Source organism: Schistocerca gregaria, chromosome 11 (genome assembly GCF_023897955.1).
Source record: "Schistocerca gregaria isolate iqSchGreg1 chromosome 11, iqSchGreg1.2, whole genome shotgun sequence".
Taxonomy (NCBI): Eukaryota; Metazoa; Arthropoda; class Insecta; order Orthoptera; family Acrididae; genus Schistocerca; species Schistocerca gregaria.
This window is the reverse complement of record NC_064930.1, coordinates 25,167,458-25,193,070: the sequence shown is the minus strand read 5'-3', so window position 1 is coordinate 25,193,070 and position 25,613 is coordinate 25,167,458. Positions and strand designations below refer to the sequence as shown.

General features: G+C 43.4%; 1 protein-coding gene across 2 annotated transcripts in view; it reads right to left on the bottom strand.

Moving 5' to 3' along the window:
• The window catches only part of LOC126295204 (ankyrin repeat domain-containing protein 65-like), a 76,525-nt gene that overhangs the window by 2,827 nt on the left and 48,085 nt on the right, over positions 1-25,613 (bottom strand). The window contains exon 2 of one of the 2 annotated variants that reach the window (XM_049987519.1): positions 15,162-15,591. In XM_049987519.1, the coding sequence (XP_049843476.1) occupies positions 15,162-15,589 (428 nt within the window). In that variant the 5' untranslated portion in view covers positions 15,590-15,591. The remainder of the gene's footprint in view (positions 1-15,161; positions 15,592-25,613) is intronic. The other variant, XM_049987520.1, reaches the window with a different exon arrangement.

Here is a 25,613-nt window from a genome sequence, read left to right as displayed (position 1 = left end):
TCTGCCGCAACACAACACTACCTCATCAGCCAGAATCCGCAGTTTGGTGCATGTTTTGATCAGATCTTTGCCTGGATGATGGCATATCCAGACACCATCGACCTACTGTAACGATAAATGGGTAGCCATGCTCTGATATTGATGATCCCATGCCTATTGCATTTATAACCAAGTACATCACTGAATCACCTCCCCCTGTGAAACAAGGACCTTGCTGTTGGTGTGGAGGTTTGGGTGCTTCAGCAATACAGATAGCTGTAGAAGTTGAACTGTATGTTTAAGAGATGATGTCATCCTCTTTGGTAAAATGCTCCAAAGGTAAAATAGTCCCCCACTTGAATCTCTGGTTGGAGACTACTCTAGAGGATGTAGTTATCAGCAGAAACAAAACTGGATCAGAAGGGGGAATGAACTTCCCTTCAAAATTGGGCAGGTAATTTAAAAAAATTAAAAAGGGGAACCGACTGGTTAAAGATAGAGTGGCAAACAGTGAAATTCAGTGGCGGGAGGAACAGGACTTTTGATTAGGTGAATACAGGGTAATAAATACAAAATTAAATATGGGTAGTGAAGGAGTAGATTTAATAATGGCCAAGGAAACAGCAATGTGGGTAAGCTACTATTAACAGCATAGTGGATGTCAAGATAGACACAAAGGACATATTCACTACAGTAGTAAAGCTTAAATGCCAACAAGCTCCGCAGATGATGAAGAGGTTGAAGAAATGAGATAACAGAAAGTATTTAGATATTAAGGCAGACAAAACCATAAATGTAAGAGGAGACTGGTAACAATGAGAGCAGGAAACAATGTAGGTAATATGGACTGGGGGAAAGGAACGAAAGAGGAAAAATGCCTGGCAGAATTTGAACCAGCCCACAATTTCATCATCGTTAACACTTTTAATAATGATGAAAAAAATGTTGTAAGCATGGCAGATACCTAGCGTCACCACAAGATTTCAGAGTGATTACATAAAACTGAGACAGAGCCTTGAGAAGCAGATTTCAAACTGTTTCCAGGGGCAAATGTGAACTCTGATCACTATTTACTTGGTGTAAACTGTAGATTAAAACTGATGAAACTGCAAAATAGAAGAAAGCTACAACTTATCCAGATACGTTTGCGTTGGATAATACAGAAGATATTTAATTTAATTGACAAAAAAAGAAAATAAACAACTGCAAGTAATGAAGTGTGTGAAAAGGAATGCAATGCTTAAAAATGAGATTGACAGGAAGTATAAAATGGCTAAGCAGGAATGACCAGAGGACGAAAGTAAGGACTTAGAAGTATGTTTAACTGGGGGAAAGATGGTCATGATCTACAGGAAAATTAAGCAGATCTTTGGATAAAAGAGAAGCAGATGTACACTCCTGAAAACTGAAATAAGAACACCGTGAATTCATTGTCCCAGGAAGGGGAAACTTTATTGACACATTCCTGGGGACAGATACATCACATGATCACACTGACAAATTCACAGGCACGTAGACACAGGCAACAGAGCATGCACAATGTCGGCACTAGTACAGTGTATATCCACCTTTCGCAGCAATGCAGGCTGCTATTCTCCCATGGAGACGATCGTAGAGATGCTGGATGTAGTCCTGTGGAACGGCTTGCCATGCCATTTCCACCTGGCGCCTCAGCTGGACCAGCGTTCGTGCTGGACGTGCAGACCGCGTGAGACGCCGCTTCATCCAGTCCCAAACATGCTCAATGGGGGACAGATCCGGAGATCTTGCTGGCCAGGGTAGTTGACTTACACCTTCTAGAGCATGTTGGGTGGCACGGGATACATGCGGACGTGCATTGTCCTGTTGGAACAGCAAGTTCCCTTGCCGGTCTAGGAATGGTAGAACGATGGGTTTGATGACGGTTTGGATGTACCGTGCACTATTCAGTGTCCCCTCGAAGATCACCAGAGGTGTACGGCCAGTGTAGGAGATCACTCCCCACACCATGATGCCGGGTGTTGGCCCTGTGTGCCTCGATCGTATGCAGTCCTGATTGTGGCGCTCACTTGCACGGCGCCAAACACGCATACGACCATCATTGGCACCAAGGCAGAAGCGACTCTCATCGCTGAAGACGACACGTCTCCATTCGTCCCTCCATTCACGCCTGTCGCGACACCACTGGAGGCGGGCTGCACGATGTTGGGGCGTGAGCGGAAGACGGCCTAACAGTGTGCGGGACCGTAGCGCAGCTTCATGGAGACGGTTGCGAATGGTCCTCGCCGATACCCCAGGAGCAACAGTGTCCGTAATTTGCTGGGAAGTGGCGGTGCGGTCCCCTACGGCACTGCGTAGGATCCTACGGTCTTGGCGTGCATCCGTGCGTCGCTGCGGTCCGGTCCCAGGTCGACGGGCACGTGCACCTTCCGCCGACCACTGGCGACAACATCGATGTACTGTGGAGACCTCACGCCCCACGTGTTGAGCAATTCGGCGGTACGTCCACCCGGCCTCCTGCATGCCCACTATACGCCCTCGCTCAAAGTCCGTCAACTGCACATACGGTTCACGTCCACGCTGTCGCGGCGTGCTACCAGTGTTAAAGACTGCGATGGAGCTCCGTATGCCACGGCAAACTGGCTGACACTGACGGCGGCGGTGCACAAATGCTGCGCAGCTAGCGCCATTCGACGGCCAACACCGCGGTTCCTGGTGTGTCCGCTGTGCCGTGCGTGTGATCATTGCTGGTACAGCCCTCTCGCAGTGTCAGGAGCAAGTATGGTGGGTCTGACACACCGGTGTCAATGTGTTCTTTTTTCCATTTCCAGGAGTGTATGAGTATCAAGAGCTAGGATGGAAAACTAGTCCTAAGGAAAGAAGAAAAAGGTGAAAGGTCGAAGGAGTGTATTGAGGGTCTATACAATGGCGATATAGATGAAGGTGGCAGTATTATACAAACGTAAAAGGAAGTAGTTGAAGATGAGGTCGGAGATGTGATAGGAAATATGATACTGCGACAAGAATTTGACAGAACACTGTAAGACGTACGTCAAAATAAGGCCCAGAGAGCAGACCACATTCTGTCAGAACTACTGATTGTATTTGGTGTGCAAGATGTATGAGAGATGCGAAATACCCCCAGACTTTAAGGCGGATATAATAATTCCAATTCCAAGGAAAGCAGATGCTGACATGTGTGAATATTAGCAAACTATCACTTTAATAGGTCATGACTGCAACATACAAACACACATTCTTTATAGAAGAATGAGAAAATTTGTAGAAACCGACCTCAGGGGTGATCAGTTTGGATTCTGGAGAAATGTAGGAACATGCAAGGCAATACTGACCTTACGACTTCTCTTAGAAGACAGTTATGGAAAAGCAAACATATGTTTATAGTGTTTGGATACATAGAGATATCTTCTCACAACGGTAACTGGAATACTCTCTTTGAAATTGTTCAGGTGGCAGTGGTGAAATACGTGGAGGGAACGGCTCTTCACAACTTGAACAGAAAGTAGATGGCTGTGGCAAGAGTTGAGAGTACAGGCGCGTGAGCGGCAGACTGTTAGCCCACCGTAGTCTGCTAGGGGTGTGCTGTCTGCTTGCAGACTACCAGCCCGCCTCACATGGAGAGATCCACAGGGACGCAACTGAGTTTTTGAAACTATCTATACAATGGTGTAAGTTAAGACCCCAGGTATCACACATTGCAGCCATTCACCATGGTGGGCCCTCATTTCCAGGTAACTGCCAAGAAAAAAATGTGTATTTTTGTGTTATACTCAATAAGCTTAAAAAGTTATATTATTTAGTATAGTTGTGTGCTGCAATGGGTAGGATAACAACTTTACACGAGGAGGTCCTGTGTTCCAATTTTTTCAGGAGCAGTAACTTTTTCTGTTTTTAAATCTTTATCAAAATGACTATGATCATCATTTTTATTCAATTAATTGACGTAAATGTAATTTTTTAATTTCATTACTTTGTCACATAATTTTAATCATAATACCAACTTCTTGATTTGCTCTCATTTTTCTCACTATCATTCTTTCCCCACTTGAAATCTTTGTTCCTGTGTTTTTATTTCATGTCTTAATTTTTATTTAATTTCTTGTGTTTATCACTGTTTTTGCATCCACATTATTACATTATATATATATATATATATATATATATTTCTCATTTTGCTTGAAATTCTTTTTGCTTGTAAACCCGTCTTTCATTTAAATTTTTATCTATGGTATTTTGTCCACAGTGCAGTAGGTATTTAGGTTATAATTCAAACTTTTTTTGTTTTATCACCTTGTTTTTTCGTCAACATTATTGCATTACTTATGTCTATTTCTCATTTTGCTTGAATTTCTTTTTGCTTGTAAACCCATCTTTCATTTAAATTTTCATCTGTGTTATTTTGTTCGTAGTGTAATAGGTATTTAGTTTATGTTCTACATGTTTGTATGGTGGTTACCATGAAAAAATTCCAGTTCTGCTAACAAAAATAAATTTTTCACAATATTGCACAGATATAAATGGATTATGTCATGTCACCTTTTTTAACTGATAGATCGGAATTTTCAAATAATTGAATATTATAACAGATAAATAAAATTAAATTTATGTACACGAAAATTCCGACTGGGAAAGAACACCTAACGAGGGTCTAACCCACAATCTGCTGTGTGCGTGGGGCTGATATGTTATCCACTAAGTAAAATTACATTTTAACCAATTAATGGAGTAAAAATTATGCTAAAAGTAACTTCGATTAAGATTTAAAAATAGAAAAAAAATTGTGTACCTGATGATATTCGAACCCGCAGTCTCCTGCGTGAGGGACTGTTATCATATCCATTATACGACGCAACCAATCTGTATAAAGTACCTTTTTTAATGCTATTGCGTGTCATACAGAATTCGGAATTTTCAAATAACTTCCGGGAATTAAGCCAGGTAATACTTCCAGCGAACGCCGATATTTCGGCGGGAGAACACCCCGCCATTTTCTAGGCAACTGCATCGGACAGGCGGCGTACATGCAAATTTAAAACCTCGGTTCTCGGGCTGAAGCAGGAAAGATAACACACACACTGAACACTGGTGCCACCAAAGATGACCAAAGTCAGAGCTATCCATAGTGAGACTATGAATTCGCAGGTGAGGTAGCACTGACCCTGTCCCTCTGTTTCTTGACAAGGGAGAGAGCCGGATTCCAAACAGAGTTTAAACAGAAACCTCCATCCCTGTTAACGAGGTTGCTTGCTAATTTAATCTCAACTGCCTCCCTAATAACGCTGTCCCAATAGCTGGACGTGCATGCCAATATCTCGGTGTTGTCACGTAACATGGGGTGACCAGAGTCCAAGCACTGTTGGGCAGTAGCAGATCTACTTGGTCGCTGTGATCGTGTGTGCCGTTCATGCTCAGTACGTCGGCCCTCCACGGTCCTGATAGTTTGAGCAATATATGCCATGCCGCAGCTGCAAGGAATGCGATATTCACCCGCCTTACGCAGACCAAGATCATCCTTAACAGGAGTCTTTGACTTTAGATGGAGATCGGAAAACACATTTCACACGTATTTCCGTAAAATTCGACCGATCTTGTTGGAAGTGTTTCCTACGTAAGGCAAAAACGCAGTAGACTTAGTTGTCGACTCAGAATTATCATCAATCACTCGATGTACAGTTGGTCGAGAGGGCAACGCAGGTTCAATCTGTCTGTCTCTATAACCATTTTGACGAAATGTAACTTCAAGATGGCACTGCTCAGCTGGAAAAGTCTCAGCGTCAGAAACGGCATGTGCCCTGTGTACCAAGGTACGAAGTACCCCTTCCCGCTGAGCTGGATGGTAACAACTATTAGCTGTAAGTACAAGTCGGTGTGAGTACGTTTCCTGTAGACTGCATGTCCCAATGATCCATCATCCTTCCTCCTAAACAAAACATCAAGAAAGGGAAGGCAACCATCCTCTTCCACGTCCGTTGTAAAACGTTCGGGTGCATCGAGTTCAGATGTTCTAGAAAGGCATTCAAACTCTCCCTACCATGAGGCCAAACAACGGAGGTATCGTCAACGTATCTAAAGAAACAGGCGGGTTTCAAAGGCGCCGACTCCAATGCACGTTCCTCGAAGTCTGCCATAAACAAATTTGCGATCGCAGGAGACAACGGACCAGCCATCGCAATTCCATCTGTCTGCTCGTAATACTGGCCATTGGATAAAAAGTAATTGGATGTCAACACATGCCGAGAGAGATTAGTTAATTCAGCACCAAACCTGGCCTCAATTAACCGCAACGAATCAGACAGAGGAACACGAGTGAAGAGAGGCCACATTGAAGCTCACTAAAATATGAGACATTCAACCGCAGTCCATCCAAACGACGTAAAAAATCAACTGAGCTCCTCATACGATGTTCACACCGTCCTACTTGTGGACTCAACAGAGAAGCAAGATGCTTGGCTACACGATATGTCGGAGCGCCGATGTTACTCACTATACGACGGAAAGGAACCCCTTCCTTGTCAACCTTCAGAAGGTCCTATAACCTAGGGGATACAGTACTATAGTTGTTAAGACTCTTGATGGTGCCCTGCGACAAACCGCTTTTCTTCAGCAGGCTGTTGGTCTTTCTCTCAACACTTTTTGTGGGGTCAACATCGATTCTGCGATACGCTGAATCAGATAGTAAACGTTGCATATTTTGTACATAATTCTGTTTATTTAAAACAACGGCGGCATTGCCCTTGTCCGCAGATAAAATAGCAGTATCAGGATCAACTTTGAGAGAGCGTGAAGCAGCCCTCTCCGCTGCTGTTACATTACTCTTGGGTGGACGAGCCCTAGTCAACACACGGCACCTCTCCTTCCTAAACTCCTCTGCAGCGTCAGGGGGTAGTTTGCAAACTGCCTGTTCAATTGAACTAATAAAATCAACTACTGGCAAACTCTTCGAAGTGGGTGCAAAATTTAAACCCTTACCAAGCACGGATAAGGTATAGTCGTCAAAAGATTTCTCTGTGAGATTTATGACAGAACGTCGAGAAATAACATCAGATTCCGCGCATTGAAACGTCCAAACTTTGCCAAATGACAGGCAGTAACGGAATTGTATTTCCAGTCAGCTTCAGTCCATGCGGCAACATCCAACCAATCCCAAGTGAAATCAGACATTTCCGATGCAACCATTAAATGAAAACTAAACAATTCTTAGGAAACAGTTTCCAAACGTCGACGAGTAAAAGGAATTCTTTCACGAACAAGAGCCAAGCCAGCACGTTGCTTGATGCTACTGGTGGCAGGAGAATTAATATGGTGCACAACCTTGGCAAAAGTTGGGACATCATTTTCATCACGACACCTCAATAAAAACGACAAAGCATATTGCAGTCTAACTCGACAGCTACAAACTTTATCCAACTTACATAAACACTGATACATTTCCTCCCTGTAGAGGTAAACAAAGTAGGACCTGAGTTTCTCCAGGAATTCAGCGACGTAACACTTTCAGCGACCGCCGCTTTGTCGATTTTATTGAGGTGTCGTGATGAAAATCATGTCCCAACATGACGAGCATTGGGAGAAGGGGGACACAGCCCCAAAGTACCATCATCCAAGATGGCGGCCGTGACATCACACGTTAGATCTGTGATATCACAGAGACACCCTCAAGATGGTGGCGATGACGTCATTCAAGATGGCGGCGTGAAGACGTGGCAACAGCATATGACGTCATCCACGATGGCGGCTGTGACGTCACTTATCACTTATGATGCAAGTGCCACACCCCGTGCCGCCACCCCCCCCCCCCCCCTCCGCGGCGTGAAGTTTGAATTTTGGCGTGAAAATAGGTCAATTGGGCTACTAACCTAACCCCCCTCCCCCAGAAGAATGGTGGGAAGTTCAAATTCCAACAGGATAATGCTCACACCTAAGAAAATGGTGGGAAAGTAAGGGCAATTGGGCTGCCTGCACTAACCCAAGTCACCTGACTGCCCTCTCTTACTATGAAATGGCACCAAGTTTGAATTTTGGTGGCGAAGAGAGGTCAATTCACGTATCTCTACTAAGCTAAGAAAATGGCGCGAAAGACAGGACATTTGGACTAGATCCACTAACCTAAATCACCTGTCCATCACCACGTGGTGACAAAAGGACTCAGTCTGCACTGGGCTAGTGCAGAGAGGATGTAGTGTACTTCATTTATTTTGGAGCAAATTATTTATGGATGGAGAATATTATTACTCTGATACAAAACACAGGCTCTGACAAGCTTGGCGTCATGCCACACAGACTACAGACATGTGAACCACTAAAATACTCTCCAAAGATGTTTGCTAATAATCAATTGACAAAATCATGCACCAGTCTAATCATCAATTGTCAAAATCATGCACCAGTCTTTACTTAAACTATTTGAGCCACTACTGCCACCCGTTGAGTTTGCCACGAGGACCAAAGCCCAACTGCCTTAGTACTCAGTACCACCACCAGAGAAAACTATCATACAGTTGTTCGACCGCTTTCAATCTCTTGCAATTCCAATGGGACACGTCTGACGTGCCTAGCCTGAACGCAGATAGTGACGTCACATCCTATAGTTGCACGAGCACATGGACGTAGCATCTCTATCTAAATAAGCACCAAGTCGTCCTCTGGGCATCGCATGTGTGTGTTCACCACCGCTGACGTAATTCCCATCCCTCTCTGCATTCCTACGAAGAGCGACTCGCCCTCGCAGACGCTATAGAAAAACTGTTCTACCGCTCACCACGTGCGTGTGTGATGCGCACGCTGACATTGCAGAGTATGGTATAGAAATCTGCTCGCGATTGTAACGGTACTTGTGTGATATGTGTAGCCAGTGCCAACATACACTCCAGGAAATGGAAAAAAGAACACATTGACACCGGTGTGTCAGACACACCATACTTGCTCCGGACACTGCGAGAGGGCTGTACAAGCAATGATAACACGCACGGCACAGCGGACACACCAGGAACCGTGGTGTTGGCCGTCGAATGGCGCTAGCTGCGCAGCATTTGTGCACCGCCGCCGTCAGTGTCAGCCAGTATGCCATGGCACACGGAGCTCCATCGCAGTCTTTAACACTGGTAGTATGCCGCGACAGCGTGGACGTGAACCGTATGTGCAGTTGACGGACTTTGAGCGAGGGCGTATAGTGGGCATGCGGGAGGCCGGGTGGACGTACCGCCGAATTGCTCAACACGTGAGGCGTGAGGTCTCCACAGTACATCGATGTTGTCGCCAGTGGTCGGCGGAAGGTGCACGTGCCCGTCGACCTGGGACCGGACCGCAGCGACGCACGGATGCACGCCAAGACCGTAGGATCCTACGCAGTGCCGTAGGGGACCGCACCGCCACTTCCCAGCAAATTAGGGACACTGTTGCTCCTGGTGTATCGGCGAGGATCATTCGCAACCGTCTCCATGAAGCTGCGCTACGGTCCCGCACACCGTTAGGCCGTCTTCCGCTCACGCCCCAACATCGTGCAGCCCACCTCCAGTGGTGTCGCGACAGGCGTGAATGGAGGGACGAATGGAGACGTGTCGTCTTCAGCGATGAGAGTCGCTTCTGCCTTGGTGCCAATGATGGTCGTATTCGTGTTTGGCGCCGTGCAGGTGAGCGCCACAATCAGGACTGCATACGACCGAGACACACAGGGCCAACACCCGGCATCATGGTGTGGGGAGCGATCTCCTACACTGACCGTACACCTCTGGTGATCGTCGAGGGGACACTGAATAGTGCACGGTACATCCAAACCGTCATCGAACCCATCGTTCTACCATTCCTAGACCGGCAAGGGAACTTGCTGTTCCAACAAGACAATGCACGTCCGCATGTATCCCGTGCACCCAACGTGCTCTAGAAGGTGTAAGTCAACTACCCTGGCCAGCAAGATCTCCGGATCTGTCCCCCATTGAGGATGTTTGGGACTGGATGAAACGTCGTCTCACGCGGTCTGCACGTCCAGCACGAACGCTGGTCCAACTGAGGCGCCAGGTGGAAATGGCATGGCAAGCCGTTCCACAGGACTACATCCAGCATCTCTACGGTCGTCTCCATGGGAGAATAGCAGCCCGCATTGCTGCGAAAGGTGGGTATACACTGTACTAGTGCCGACATTGTGCATGCTCTGTTGCCTGTGTCTATGTGCCTGTGGTTCTGTCAGTGTGGTCATGTGATGTATCTGACCCCAGGAATGTGTCAATAAAGTTTCCCCTTCCTGGGACAATGAATTCACGGTGTTCTTATTTCAGTTTCCAGGAGTGGAGTTGCAGCATATAGCCCGCATGTGTATACAGATGTGGCAGATCGTGCACTAGAAATCTGGCCACTATTCAAGTGGAACAGGTGTGCACTGCTGCCCCTGGCCCCGACGCCATCGTGGCCGTGGCCGCCAGAGGCATGCATGCACACAGACATACAGAAAACAGCAAACGCTCTCCGAATGTGGAGAACAGTGCTATATTACACCTTCCAGTCAGTGCATCTGGGCTGGGTGCTGGCAGCTGTGCTACATTCAAAAGCAATTTTAGAACACAAAACGAGAAATTATGTCATGATCGCATGGATAGATCTGACATAAAATTGATAGAACTGCGAAAAATGACGAGGGAACAGGCATAAATTGACCGAACAGTAATGCAAGGAAATTAGCAAGTACTTGTGTATCTTCTAGTCCGCGCCGAACAATTTCTACATGGGAACAACTATGCCGCAACAAGACGAATCCGAGAAAACGTCGACATCGAAACGGATCGAATCAGGGAGGCAGTCAATTTTTTTCTGTCGAGGCAGTATTATACTGCATGTCTATTGAGGTACCAGTGTTACACTCGAGTTGACTACTGTATTTGTTGCCTTTTTGGAGGACAGAGAACCATTCACTTCTGAACTTACTCGCATCTGCGTTAAAGGTTAACAGAGAGCGGATGGGGTGATAGATTGAGATAGAGTTGTAACTAGATGCGATTTAATGGATGACTGATTCATTCTAGAGTAGGAGAAGTTGCTGCAGGTCAATTTTTTCCCGTTGTTCTGTCCGGATGCATCAGTCACGTGAGACAGCTTGTGTTCTACTCGTATACAGCTACGTGTTCTGTATGTGCTTTAAATGACTGTCTACTTGCGATCGTTAACGGCAAACCTGCCAGTCATCTTGACACTTCCATCTCATGTGTGAAGAAACCTGACACACTCCTCTAAACTAACTTTGATTTATGCGATTCCCACCCTGTCACATACTGGGCGTAAAATAGAAACTTCAGCCGTGTAGTATTTAAATGCTATTAAGGGACTGGCCCACTCTGATAGGAACTTTACTGTTAGTTGTAAGCTATGTTTTCTAGTTCTTTCTGAACTATTTTTACGTCATTTTATGGTTATACTTGTTTTGTTTCTATAAGAACTTATACTACGTAACTGCTGCTGGTAGTGAAAATTGTGGGGAATGATCTAGGAGGCTTATGTTAATAAATTAAGTATGTGTAAATCAAACCATGATTCGCAATCCCATTTCCAATCCTGATAATACTTGTGGTATGGATTGTACAAGGTTGTATTAAAGGGGCCACGTACCAAGTTTGATTCCATCAAATATGACAATTTTCTTGCCTCAATGAAAGGAGGCATATTAATAATTTACTCTGTTTTTCCTGGTGTTTTAATGAAACTATTTTTGTAGGGCAAATATAATAGTCACTCAACCTTTCTGTAATACCATTTTATCTTGTACCATTAATAACCTTGGTGTGTTACTGACTGGTTTTAATGTGGCAATGCTGGCGAGTCTGACTGTATGAAGGACAATAATCGGTTTGGGCGTTGTATGTTTAGCCACCATTGTGGCTGTCCCACTGAGATCTCTCTGGAGTGTAGTAGTTATTTATGACCTGTTTGTTATTCAATTTAAAATGTGCGATTTGCTAGTGAGAACAAAGTTCGTGCACTTGACATATTCGAATCTGACATGGTTTCGAAAATAAGAAAGCATGCCAGTTATTGCAAATATTTCCTGAAAACTGAGATTTTCTATATATCGTCAATTTAACTCTCCAGAAGAGTTATGCAACTGTCTGTAGTTGTAAGAGCTTTGTTGTTTGTGTTTGTATGATTAATGTTGTTGCAATGATTGCCACCAGGATGCTGGTTATAATCTGTGAGTCTAAAAGGCATTTATGTTGCCACATATTGTCATTGTTAACATGTATTTGTTGGAATTTTCTATATCAATTAGCAGCTCTTTCAGTCCTATGGATACAGCCACCTTTTCCATTCCTACAGATACTGTGGGCTTCTGATCTACTGTTTTATCTTTGCTTTACATCTACACTCGCCTCTGTAGCCGAGATCGCTAATGCTCGCTTGTGTACTTGCGTCCAACTCTGATCTAGCCAGTTCAAATCCTGGTTGTGAAGGAAATTTTCGCCACCGGCGGAAGTCTTCCGGCATAAGTTCAAGTATACGTGCCAACGGCCTTGACAAAGAGGGTGGAGGGGCAGACAGATGTTCAGGGCACTCTCTTGTCCGTGGGTCAGTAGACTGCTCCTAAAGCCAGAAGAATCAGCAATGATCAACTGCGTGAGGACGCAGAAGGCAATGGAAACCACTGCATGAAAGTCATGTAACGTGTACCCACAGGACATGTGGCGTGTAATTGGAAAAGTCTCATGATAATCTCTCCATTAACAAAATATTCCAGAATAGTCCCCCATCTGGATCTCCAGAAAGGAAGTGCCAAGGGAGAGGTGACCATGAGATTGAGTAATCAATGGAAGGATAACATTCTACAAATCAGGGCGTGGAATGTCAGAATGTTGAGAACGTGGTAGGAAAGTCAGAAAATCTGAAAAGGGAAATGTAAAGGCTCAATCTAGATGTAGTATGGATCAGCGAAGTGAAATAGGAATGAGACAAGGATTTCAGGTCAGATGAGTCTGGGGTAATATCAACAGCATCAGAAAATGGTGTAACAGGAGGAGGATTCGTTATGAGTGTGTTAATGTGAGCAGTTCAGTGATAGGGTTGTTCTTATCATAACGTACAGGAAACCAACAGCAACAACGATAGTTCAGATATACATGCCGAGGTCGGAAGCTGAAGATGAAGAGATAGAGAAAATATATGAGGATATTCAAAGGGTAATACATTACATAAAGGATTACAAAAATCTAATGGTTGTGGTGGACTGGAATGCAGTTATAGGGGAAAGAGTAGAAGAAAAGATTAGATCAGAATGTGGGCTTGGGACAAGGAATGGTAACTAATTGAGTTCTGTAACAAATTTCAGCTCTTAAGAGCAAATACGCTGTTCAAGAATTACAAGGGCAGGAGGTATACTAGGAAAAAAGCTGGCTGATATGGGAAGATTTCAGTTAGATTATTCACAGACAGAGGTCCCGAAATCAGATACTGGAATGTAAGGCGTAAGGAGGAGCAGATATAGACTCAGTACTAATAGTGATGAAGACTAGGCAGAAGTTTAAGAGGTTAATCAGGAAGAATCAATACTCAAAGAAGTGGAGCATGGAAATACTAAGGAATGATGAGATACACGTGAAGTTCTCTAGGGCTATAGATACAACAATAAGGAATAGGTCATTAGACAGTACATATGAAAAGGAATAGATATATCTAAAAAGGGTAATCACAGAAGTTGGAAAGAAAAACATAAGTACAAAGAAGGTAACTGTGAAGAAACCATGGGCAACTGAAGAAACACTTCAGTTGATAGATGAAAGAAGGAGCTACAAAAATGGTCAAAGAAATTCCTGAATCAAACATTCAAGTCGCTGAGGAACGAAATAAAAAGGAAGTGTGAGGAAGCTAAAACGAAATGGCTGCATGAAAAATGAGAAGAAATTGTAAAAGAACTGATTGTCAGAAGGACAGGCTATCAATGATACGATTTGCCAATGACATTGCTATCCAGAGTCAAAGTGAAGAAGAATTACATGATCTGTTGGATGGAATGAACAATCTAATGAGTATATGGATTGAGAGTAAATCGAAGAAAGACGAAAGTAATGAGAAGTAGGAGAAATAGGAACAGCGAGAAACTTGACACCAGGATTGATGGTCACAAAGCAGATGCAGTTAAGAATTTCTACTACATAGGTAACAAAATAATCATTGATGGACAGAGGAAGAAGGACATCAAAAGGAGACTAGCACTGGCCAAAAGGGCATTAATGGCCAAGGGAAGACTACCAGTATCAAATGTAGGTCTTAATTTGAGGAAGAAATTTCTTATAATGTACTTTTTGAGCACAGAATTGTAGTGAAACATGAAATGTGGGAAAACCGGAACAGAAGAGAAACGAAGCATTTGAGATGTGGTGCTACAAATGAATGTTGAAAATTAGGTGCACTAATGAGGTAAGGAGTGAAGAGGCTGCACACCAAATCAGAGAGGAATGAAACATGTGAAAAACAATGACAAACAGAAGGGACAGGATGATAGGATATCTGTTAACACATCAGGGAATTACTTCCATGATATTGGAGGGAGCTGTAGAGAGCAAAACTGTAGAGGAAAACAGAGATTGGAATACATGAAGCAAATAATTGGGGAAGTAGGTTACAAGTGCTACTCTGAGAAGAAGAGATTGGCAAAGGGGAGTAATTCGTGGTGGGCCACATAAACCAGTCATGGCTGATGACTCAAAAAAAAAGGGAGAAGCGATAGTAGTGAAAGTTCCTGATAACCAAACTTTGCACCAGTGATCTGGACTGAATTGCAAACTTCTTCACAATGTTTTATGGACTGATAGAACATGGCAGTGGTCTGTTTGATGGACAAATACTCGCATCTACCTCCAGAAGGGTACAGTGGGATTCTCGCGTCTGAATCCAATATTAAGTTCCAGAGTGTGGGACTGTCTGACTTTTGACGTTTTCGCCATTCATATGTGCCCTGGTGAGCTTCCCTGGTTTTTGTATTTTAAAGAAGTTGGGAACTTGGTGTTGTAAATATATTGTTGAAGCAGGCAAACACTTAACCTACAGAGGTGGGCTGTGATTTTGTGTTGTAGTTGTGACATCACTGGGACTGGCAGCGATGCCTCCCTATGAGGATGAGCTCCCACACTGAGCAGCCCAGTGGAATGTCTTGTAATGGTACGTGTCATGCTATGGGTCTAGAAAATCTGACTCTGTAGTAAACTCACTGGATGCTGGAGATGGCGGCGTCATCATATGGGGCAGTTTGGCGAAATGCCATGGGTGGCGCTGCTGTGGAGTGAGTCCTGTCATGATCCTTGCGGCGCCAAGAGCCGAAGGTTATGTTGCTGTTTGTGGAGGGTGTCATCCCTTGGCCCCTGTGGCGCCAAGAACCGGAGGTTATGTTGCCGTCTGCAGAGGAGGTCGTACCGTGGTCCCTGTGGTGCCAGAACCCAGAGGATATCTTGCTGTCTGTGGATGGAGTCATGCCATGTTCCCTGCGGCGCCAGGAGCCAGATGTTGCGTTGCTGTCTGTGGAGGGAGCCGTGCCACGGTCCCTGTAGCGCCAGGAGCCAGAAGTTATCTTACTGTCTGCAGAGGGAGTCATGCCCTGGTCCCTGCGGCGGCAGGAGCCAGAGGTTATCTTGCTCTCCATACCTGCCAAAAATAAAAAAATAAAAGAAAATGGGTTGAGTCACACCTATGACTTATCTCAATGAAACTGTTGGTGCAGTGCAAAGTACAGAAAAAATGTCGGTACGAAAGTGAATATTAGTATTTAGCAAATGATCCTTTGACGATATTAACTTTTCCACAGCCTCAGTCTGCAGATGGGTAAGTCAAACTGCACTAAAACAGCGAAGGAAACAGACAACGTTCTATTTTAGTGTCAGGTCACTGGCACTTAACCAGAGTTGCAAGTTGGATCTTTGAAGTACCAATGACTTGTGAGGCATGATCAGCACAATATTGCCATAATGCAGGAAGCAGTTGTTTGATTGGATCAACTAGTGTGGAGCTTAACATTAAACCCAGAGAAACACAGATTGCTACATGCTTATATCTTACACACGTTTCCAACCTTTGGAGAGAGGAGACAAGCACTGGTGTAGAGGTGGGAAACAATGCCTGCACTGGACTGCTTTCCCAGCTGTCTTACCTGCTGAGTTAGAGTTGGCCTGCCATCAGCTGCATGTGGCTCTGAACCAAAGGCTCGGTGCAGAAACGGGAAAAGGCTCGAGCCATTAACAGAAGGGAGGGGAGGTTATCACGAAGCAGGAGGAGGACTTCGCCTTCATCACTTGATGAAGAAGATGCCAGCTGCTACAGCTGCCCCAGTGAGAGTGGTACTAACGCTGGTCAACGTCGTACAAAAGCAGCAGAGAGAGGTGGACATGATCTGGCACACTGAAGAGTCACCCAAGGTGCCATCTTGCAGGGAGGCTGAAACACCACTCGGCTGCCACTAGGGAAGGAGGATGAGCACAGCTCGCAATGCAGCCCAGAGAGACAATGAAGAAAGAAGGAACTCCAGCTTACATGGGGCCACTGCTACATTACTGATGGTCTGTGGCAGTACAGAGCAGTGGGGGGGGGGGGGGGGCCTTCACAACAGCACATTCAGCTGCCATGTTCATTTGAACTGACATAGTTTGACAAAGTGATGGCAGTGACGCTGGTGTCAAGCTTCATGGTACACACCACTAACATGTCCTCACTGGGATGACCTCTCACATCCATCAAACCACTCCACCACTACTTGTCCTGACTGTCATGGAGGTTTTTTACCCATAACACCTGCCAGGGCATTTTCCCCTCTTCTTTTAATCTACTATTTTTTCATGCGTTTCTGTCCACTACCATCTCCAGATGGACCTGTAATAATAGGGAACCTTACCCAAATATACAGACAACATCACAGTCTTGCATCCTCTTATTTCTTCAATTTGAAAAATTAACCAGTGCAGAGGTGACACTAGAATTTTTCCTGGCGGTCACTGTGCTAATATTGGTGGGGAGAGTCTCCCTTCATTGTATTCTTTGGAGACCACATTTTGCTGTTAGTCCCTGTACTATTGGCTGAGCAAATCAGGTCAGAGGTCGTAGGAGGACAAAGGAAAGCACACTGTTTTGAGCAATACACTCCTTTACTAGGCATGGTACGACTGGATGCAATCTTTGTGTCGATGGCAGTATTGTAGTAATAACTGTTTTATGTGAGTCCACTAAGAAAGTGTCACACATCTGTCAGTGGAACGCAAAATTCTGGAATCTGTCAGTGGGTTTAGGCAAAAGGGAGCTGTTTCATTTATGACACAAGCTTATAACAAGACTCCTAGGTGCATGCTATATTATGACAACCCATCTCTCTCTCTCTCTCTCTCTCTCTCTTTCACTTCCATAGGTTAAGAGACAGCTATGAAATGAAATGCCGTGTGGCCAGGGCCTCACATCGGGTAGACCATTCGCCTGGTGCAGGTCTTTCAAGTTGACGCCACTTCAGAGACCTGCGCGTCGACGGGGATGAAATGATGAAGAATAGGACAACACAATACCCAGTCCCTGAGCAGAGAAAATGTCCGACCCAGCCGGGAATCGAACCCGGGACCTTAGGATTGACATTCCGTCATGCTAACCACTCAGCTACCGGGGGCCCGACAAGAGATAGCTATGATCCCATAACTGATAACTTTGGGATAAGGATAATGATGGGTACAATGAGAAACAATGTTTGTAGGGAAAACAGGGACAGCATGATTTATTGTCAAAAGCATGACTGATAGCAAACACTTGATTAATTGTGCATACTACAAAGATTCGGCATGCCAGTATAGGATACCGATCTTTTCACTCTGAGACCAGCAAATGGCATAGTGTCCCACAAATAATCATATACAAAACAGATTATTTGCTTCAACCAAATAGTGCCTGTCCACTCATATTCTCAAGCGAACTGCATGGTTCCTAGGGCACAGCTATACCTGCTGACTGCAGCCAACAAAATGCTCCTATGCATTTGCACCCAGCAAGATTAATCAGTCTTTATTTCAAGACATTCTCACTAGACAGCTGTTGGTTTAAAATACCATGTAGGCAAAGTCAGACGTACCCACAACATAGAGACTCCAATTAAGTAATTCAATAAACTGACTCTCAAATTTTATAAATAATAGCAGATATCTCTATATGTGCCGATAAATGCCTCTCACATATAGATGTATCCCACTAACTAAATTTTACATGGATATTTATGGCGACAAAGTTTCAGTGAGAAATTAATCACTCAAGAAGAGAGGGAGAATACAGCGCAAACTTTGAAGTACTCATTCATGACTGGTATAGTCACACAACAATATATTTAAAGTTATAGTGATTGTCACATTACCCACTAATTCTTTATATTATGACCATGAAAATTTTTGTACAGGAAGAAAGAAAATAAAGCTATTCACCATAAGTGTCTTTGACCAACAACAGTAAATGTCAGACAATGAACAGGCACATCTGTAGTGCATACATCCCTATGTTTTCATTCAAACAACCAGTGTCTGGCGCAGTTGTTATATCGATTACTGCTGCTACAATGGGAGGTTATCAAGATTTAAGTAAGTTTGAACATGGTGTTATATTCGTCACACGAGTGATGGAACACATCATCTTTGAGGTAGTGATGAAGTGAGGATTTTCCTGTTTGACCATTTCACCATGAAAATCACTGTCTGATATTGCTGCAGCCAGAAAAAGATCCTGGAACAATGGAACCAATGCCAAATGAAGAGACTCATTCAGCATGACAAAAATGCAACCCTTCCTTAAATTGAAACTTCCTGGCAGAATAAAACTGCGTGCCCGACCGAGACTCGAACTCGGGACCTTTGCCTTTCGTGGGCAAGTGCTCTACCATCTGAGCTACAGAAGTACGACTCACGCCCGGTACTCACAGCTTTACTTCTGTCAGTACCTCGTCTCCTACCTTCCAAACTTTACAGAAGCTCTGCTGCGTACCTTGCAGAACTAGCACTCCTGAAAGAAAGGATATTGCGGAGACATGGCTTAGCCACAGCCTGGGGGATGTTTCCACAATGAGTTTTCACTCTGCAGCGGAGTGTGCGCTGATATGAAACTTCCTGGCAGATTAAAACTGTGTGCCCGACCGAGACTCGAACTCGGGACCTTTGCCTTTCGTGGGCAAGTGCTCTACCATCCCCCCATGTCTCCGCAATATGCTGCATCCACTCATGTCCATTCTGCATTCTGGCGGACTTGGGCAATTCCAGCAGCAGAGTGAGACAGACACCCTACACGTCCAGAATTGTTACAGAGTGGCGGCGGAAGCACCCTTCTGAGCTTAAACACTTCTGCTGGCCACCAGACTTCTCAGACATGAACATTATTGAGCATATCTGGGATACCTTGCAACATGCTGTTCAGAAGAGATCTCGGCCACCTAGTACTCTTATGGAGTTATGGTCTGCCCTGCAGGATTTACGGTATCAGTTCCCTCCAGCAGTACTTAAGACATTAGTCAAGTCCGTGCCATATCATGTTGCGGAACTTCTGCATGCTCACGAGGGCCCTACACTATATTAGGCAGATGTGCCAGTTTCTTTGGCACTTCATTGTATGTTAGACAAGCAGTTATCATACAAGTAACATATGATGTTGATTAATAACATTTTAACTAACAGCAACTAAAAGTATTGTCTCAGAATAACCTATTAGGACATTTCACTCTATTTTGTTCATTATTTTTAAAGGAAACTCCGTAAAGATTAACAAACTTTATCTCAGCTGGAATAAATCTTGACACCTGTGACCCCATGTTATGCGAATATGCTAACATAACGAAAGTGATAGTATAGGTAAGAAAATGAATATACAGGATGTTATAAAAAGGTATGGCCAAACTTTCAGGGAACATTCCTCACACAAAAACAAAGAAAAGATGTTACGTGGACATCTGTCCGGAAACGCTTAATTTCCATGTTAGAGATCATTTTAGTTTCGTCCGTATGTACTGTACTTCCTCGATTCACCGCCAGTTGGCCCAATTGAAGGAAGGTAATGTTGGCATTGGTGCTTGTGTTGACATGCGACTCATTGCTCTACAGTACTAGCATCAAGCTCTTGCACATTTCAGTCGAAGTTTTCGTACGCTTCTTAACAGCAGATTTGGTGACCGATGGATTGGTAGAGGCGGACCAATTCCATGGCCTCCACGCCCTCCTGACCTCAATCCTCTTGACTTTCATTTATAGGTGCATTTGAAAGCTCTTGCCTACGCAACCCCGGTACCAAATGTAGAGACTCTTCGTGCTCGCATTGTGGACGGCTGTGATACAATACGCCACTCTCCAGGGCTGCATCAGCGCATCAGGGATTCCTTGCAACGGAGGGTGGATGCATGCTTCCTGGAAGTTTGGCTGTACCTTTTTGTAACACCCTGTATGCGCAAAAAAATCACATTTCAAATTAAATAGACAGAAGTTAATAATTAACAAGGCAAGAGATGGAAAAAAGGGAAAAGAGGAGAACGTAACTGTACATAACTGGCATGCAGTGCACAGATCCAGATACATAGCATCGCATCTGATATTAGACAGACCAAAAAAACCACGTTTTACATTGTACCTCTTTTATCGCACTGTGTCATTGCGCTTGTGGCTACTCTGCTTTTTGTAATCCTAACTGGCACTATAAACATGTCGCACGCACTTGAAGATTCACGTTGCTGCTGTGTCACAGGATATGAAAACGCCCACCAGGCCGCCTGCTGTGAGGGTGGGTGCAGAGAGAGGGGGGCGGAGGATTGGGGGAAGACGCAACAGGTTCGAGCGGTGCAGTCAGGCCGATCGCCGCTGCGTGCTGAATGACTCAACACAGTGCCGAGCTCCACAGAGAGAGAGCTCGAGAACTGATGTGCTGATCTCGCCTCTCAGAAGCCGCCACCTCCTTCCACGGTCTGGCGCAACAATGCCTTACCGTTGCTGGTGTACACAGCCCAAAAACGAAAAGTAAAGATGTGGCACAATCATTCTAACACAAAATTCGCACTGCTCAACATTCACACGTAAAACAATGTAGTGATGTAACTTTAAATACAGACGCTATCGAAAACGTTAATATATTCCTTTATAGACTAAAGAGCTAAAGAAAGTGGTACCCCTGCCTAACATCATGTAGCCCCCCACACCCGCAGAAGTCAGAAGTGCCACAAACACGACTAATGTCTGAAGTAGTGCTGTACGGAATAGAAATCGTGAATTCTGCAAGGCTGACCATAAATGTGTAAGAGTACGACACAGGGGACTGAACAGAACGTTGCAAGGCTTCGCAGATACGCTCAATAATGTTCATATGTGGGGAGTTTGGTGGTTAGCGGAAGTGTTTAAACTGAGAAGAGTCTTTCTGGAGCCACTCTGTAGCAATACTGGATGTGACGGGTGTCGCATTGTCCTGCTGGAATTGCCCAAGTCTGCCGGAATTCAGAATGGTCATCAATGGATGCAACATAACAGACAGAATGCTTAGATACATGTCACTTGCCAGAGTCTTATCTAGTATCGGGAGTCCCGTATCACTCCAGCTGCACACACCAAACACCATTACAGAGCCTCCACCATCTCGAGCAGTCCCCTGTTAACATCCAGGGTCCATGGATTCATGAGGTTATCTCCATACTCGTACACGTTAATCTGCTCGATAAATTGGAAACGAGAGTAGTCCGACCAGGTAACATGACTTCAGTCAGCAACAGTCCAATGTCGGTGTTGATGGGCCCAGGTCAGGTGTAAAGCTTTGCGTAGTGCAATCATCAAGGCTACATGAGTGGGCCTTCAGCTCAGACCGTTGAATGGTTCGCACACTGACATTCGTTGATGGCCCAGCAATCAGTTCCATTGAAATCTGCGGAATGGTTGAGCTTGTGTGACATTGAACGATTCTCGTCAGTCGTCGTTAGTCCCGTTCTTTCAGGATCTTTTTCCAGCCGTAGCAATGTGGGAGGTTTGATGTTTCACCAGATTTCTGATATTCACAGTGCACTCGTTAAATGCTTATATGGGAAAATCCTCACTTATATGCTACTTCGGAGATGCTCTGTTCCATCGCTTGTGCGCTGACTATCACACCACGGCCAAACTCACTTAAATCTTGATAACTTGCCATTGTGGCAGCACTAACTGTTCTAACAACTGCGCCAGACACGTGTTGTCTTACATCGGCATTGCCGACCGCAGCGCCGTATTCTGATTGTTTATATATCTCTGTACTTGAATATGCATGCCTGTGCCAATTTCTTTGGCGCTTCAATGTGGTTCAAGTTTTGAAAATCATCACTAGTTATTATTACACGAAAGTAAACGAAAAATTTCATCTTCCCTATCGAGTCATGTTTCTTATTTTCGATTCGAAGACAGTGTGCAAGTCTCTTGTCTTTCTTGTTCTTACAGTGTTTTCGAGCCATCATTCACTTGAAATTCTTCTTCACATCTGTAGTAAAGTTCGGACGGCGAGTCTTTACATACTCGCCATTGTCTAGTAAATTACATATTGTTTAGCGCCTATCCTTGGACAAATATTCATTTGAAAATGCTGTTTTGAACTGTGTAAATGCCTTAACATCTTCCACCCGCAACTCTCCCACTATTTAGTCTCGAATATATATTTGCTGTGCACAAAAACCAATATTACTTGCATCATTCGGATTTCGTGAACGTAACAACTCATACCCTCTCTTAGTATAAAGGTGACCATTGATTATGTTCAATTAACAGTCCATATTGTAACTTCCTTGCACCAATTAATCAGTATCATCTCGTGTGTCGAATTGCGATTACTGTCAGCACTGTAATTATGTTCGGTGTTGTTAAATTGATCCAGTTAATTAGCATTTTCTAAAAATTTGGAGAAAATGCTCACACATTAAAATTAACCTCGCTTTTACATTAATTTCGTCACATGAGCGTTGCATGACAACAGTATCGTTCTCGACTGCACTGGGTTCAATAAACTGATGAATTCCTTCTTGCTGTGAGATTAATTGAGATTGAGTTTCAGCCATTTCAGGTTCTTTATCGTTGCATTGTTTACTGTCCAGAACGTCATCAGAATGTTCGATTTTCTTCGGTCCTACAATCCCTTTTTCCACATCTATTCTGAGTTCATCATCATAACCTTTCTCAGTTTTCTATAATGATTATCTATTATTTTCTTCATAACCATACTGGGTTTTTGATTGAAATCATGAAGCTTTTTGATCAAACTCTGACAATCATCATCAAGTGTTTTGAATAAGTCTTTTTCCACCTTTTGTAAAAACTGCATTGTCAGTTCGTCCTTCCACACATTGTCAACCTGAATGTTATCTGCCACTGCCTCTGGCAATTCAGTGTCTGTGACAAAATTTGAACTTTCGTTTTCTCCTGCACCTACATTTTGATTTCTGGTAATTAGTTCAAACTCGTTTGTAAGATTCCTAGCAAAACTGTTCTGATTAACATTGTATGCTCTGTTAATTACGATACCATTCTCATTCCGAGTACAACGGATCTTTCACGTTGGGCGCCATCCATAACTGCTCCACTGTAGCTTCGATGGATTTTTTAAGTTTGTTTTATTTGCCCGACTTCTAATTTCACCCCACAAGTCTCCAGGGTTGACGACACGCAGTACAGTTTGTTAAAGCGGAGTTCGCCGTTATTTATTATGGTTTTAGATTTAATTTTATTACTAGTACAGAGACTCAACGTTCCTTTGTTTAACAGCGCGACTTCAAAATAAGTATGAAATGCTAATGTCTTTGCAATACATAATGTCGACTATTGAGTTAAAGTTCGTACCTATTTTGCCATTTTAGAGAAGAGAAATCTTAAGCACTTCTGCTTCTATAGTTTCAGTATCAAATGTTCACTAATTTCAATTTACTTCCTATCTCAGTTCAGTATTTAACACAAATTATATATCAATGTCATTTCAGAGATATTACGTCGGTTCCACACTAACGGGATAACACGTAATTGTCATTTAACATCACTTTTATTAATAATCCTTTTTCTTATGACGTAAATGTTAATGAATGATCACTATCTAGGAAGAGAGAGGGATGGATCCTAATCATGACATAATAGATTTTAATGAGCCCGCAATCGTTAATTAAAAGAAAAGTCACGTTCAAGGATGATATGCGAACAACTTTCGTTACGTCCGTTTTCACGTATCTGTCAAAACTAATCCTGTCGCCCACAATTCAGATTAACACTGACGTCAACCGCTGTTGTCGGAACATCGAATCGTAACTTTTATGTGAAAGTTTATTCTAGTCCTCGAATTAATTCCTTTCACATACGCGCACGACCGCCCAGCAGAACGGGACACAAACGACTTGTTTTAACAACCGAACAACGCAATGACGATACATTACGACAATGTCCGCCCAATGAACATCTCTTTGACTTTATCTTCTCTACTCGGCTTAATTAAATCATTCCTAATTACAATTTATTCAGATATTTAACGGAAACATCTAACAAAAAATAAAATAAATTTATACCAACGTAAAAGATCCGTTATAGTACCCATTGTTATTCAAATGTATACAGCACAAACTTTCGAGGAATTAGACATGAGCAAACTGAAACATAACTGTTTCGAAACAAATGAGACAGTACAGTATAATGTTTCGAAGCGCTGTTTCGAAACAGTGAAACAGTTCGTGTTTCGTAATTGTATAGACCCACACATTATACCATATTGAGTGTCTACTGTAAAAATATTGCCATATAAACACAAATAAGGTGTGAGATCGCCAATAATATCGCTGAATGTATGAAAATTTCACTTAGGTGTCTTGGCAGTCTCTAATTTCCTACAGCAAATGTGCTGTTTTCGTGTCATGTGACTTACATATTTTCAATTGTATGTTTGACATAACAGATTTTGCCAAACTCGTTTCGCTGTATTCTAGTGCCTAATTTTGGTAGGTTTCATCAGTGATGATCTATATGTGCTCTTCAAAAGGCATATCATACGATATAATTCATTGAGATAGCATTCTGGGAAGCGAGGCACTGAATTAACATTTGAGGCTGCCACTCACGATTTCATTACTCACATTTAAATTTTCCATTGTTTGCGGTATGTTGCCTTGAAGTATAAAATCCAGTCTAAAATTTAACACAATTCATATAGTGTAATGCCTTTGTGAGACCTACATCAATGGCAGATTTACACCACTTAACGATTCTTGTTAAGGAAGTTTGTTTGAAGTACAAGTACGTGGAGTTCCCTCAAGTACTCGGAACAAGCAGATATATTATCATTTTATTACAAACTTCCCCAGAAAATCAGAGATAAAGTTAAGTTGCTGTCGAAATGCAATTTTTATCACAGCATGTGAAAGCCAAAAACAAAAGTATCAAAGTACTGTTGTTGGTTTGCCTGAGAATTACCTATGACACACAAGTATTAAAATGCCTATATTGTAAAATAACCAAACATAGCACATTTACAACCGACAAACATATACACACATAAATCAGATAATTATTCTCGAACACATAAATAAATAAATGTACTAAAAAAATTAAACTCACTGAATGGTGAGCAAATACGGAAGTGTCTTCTGCGTACAACAAATCTGAGAAAAATGTTCTTTTAAGGTAGCTACATCTAAGATTTTG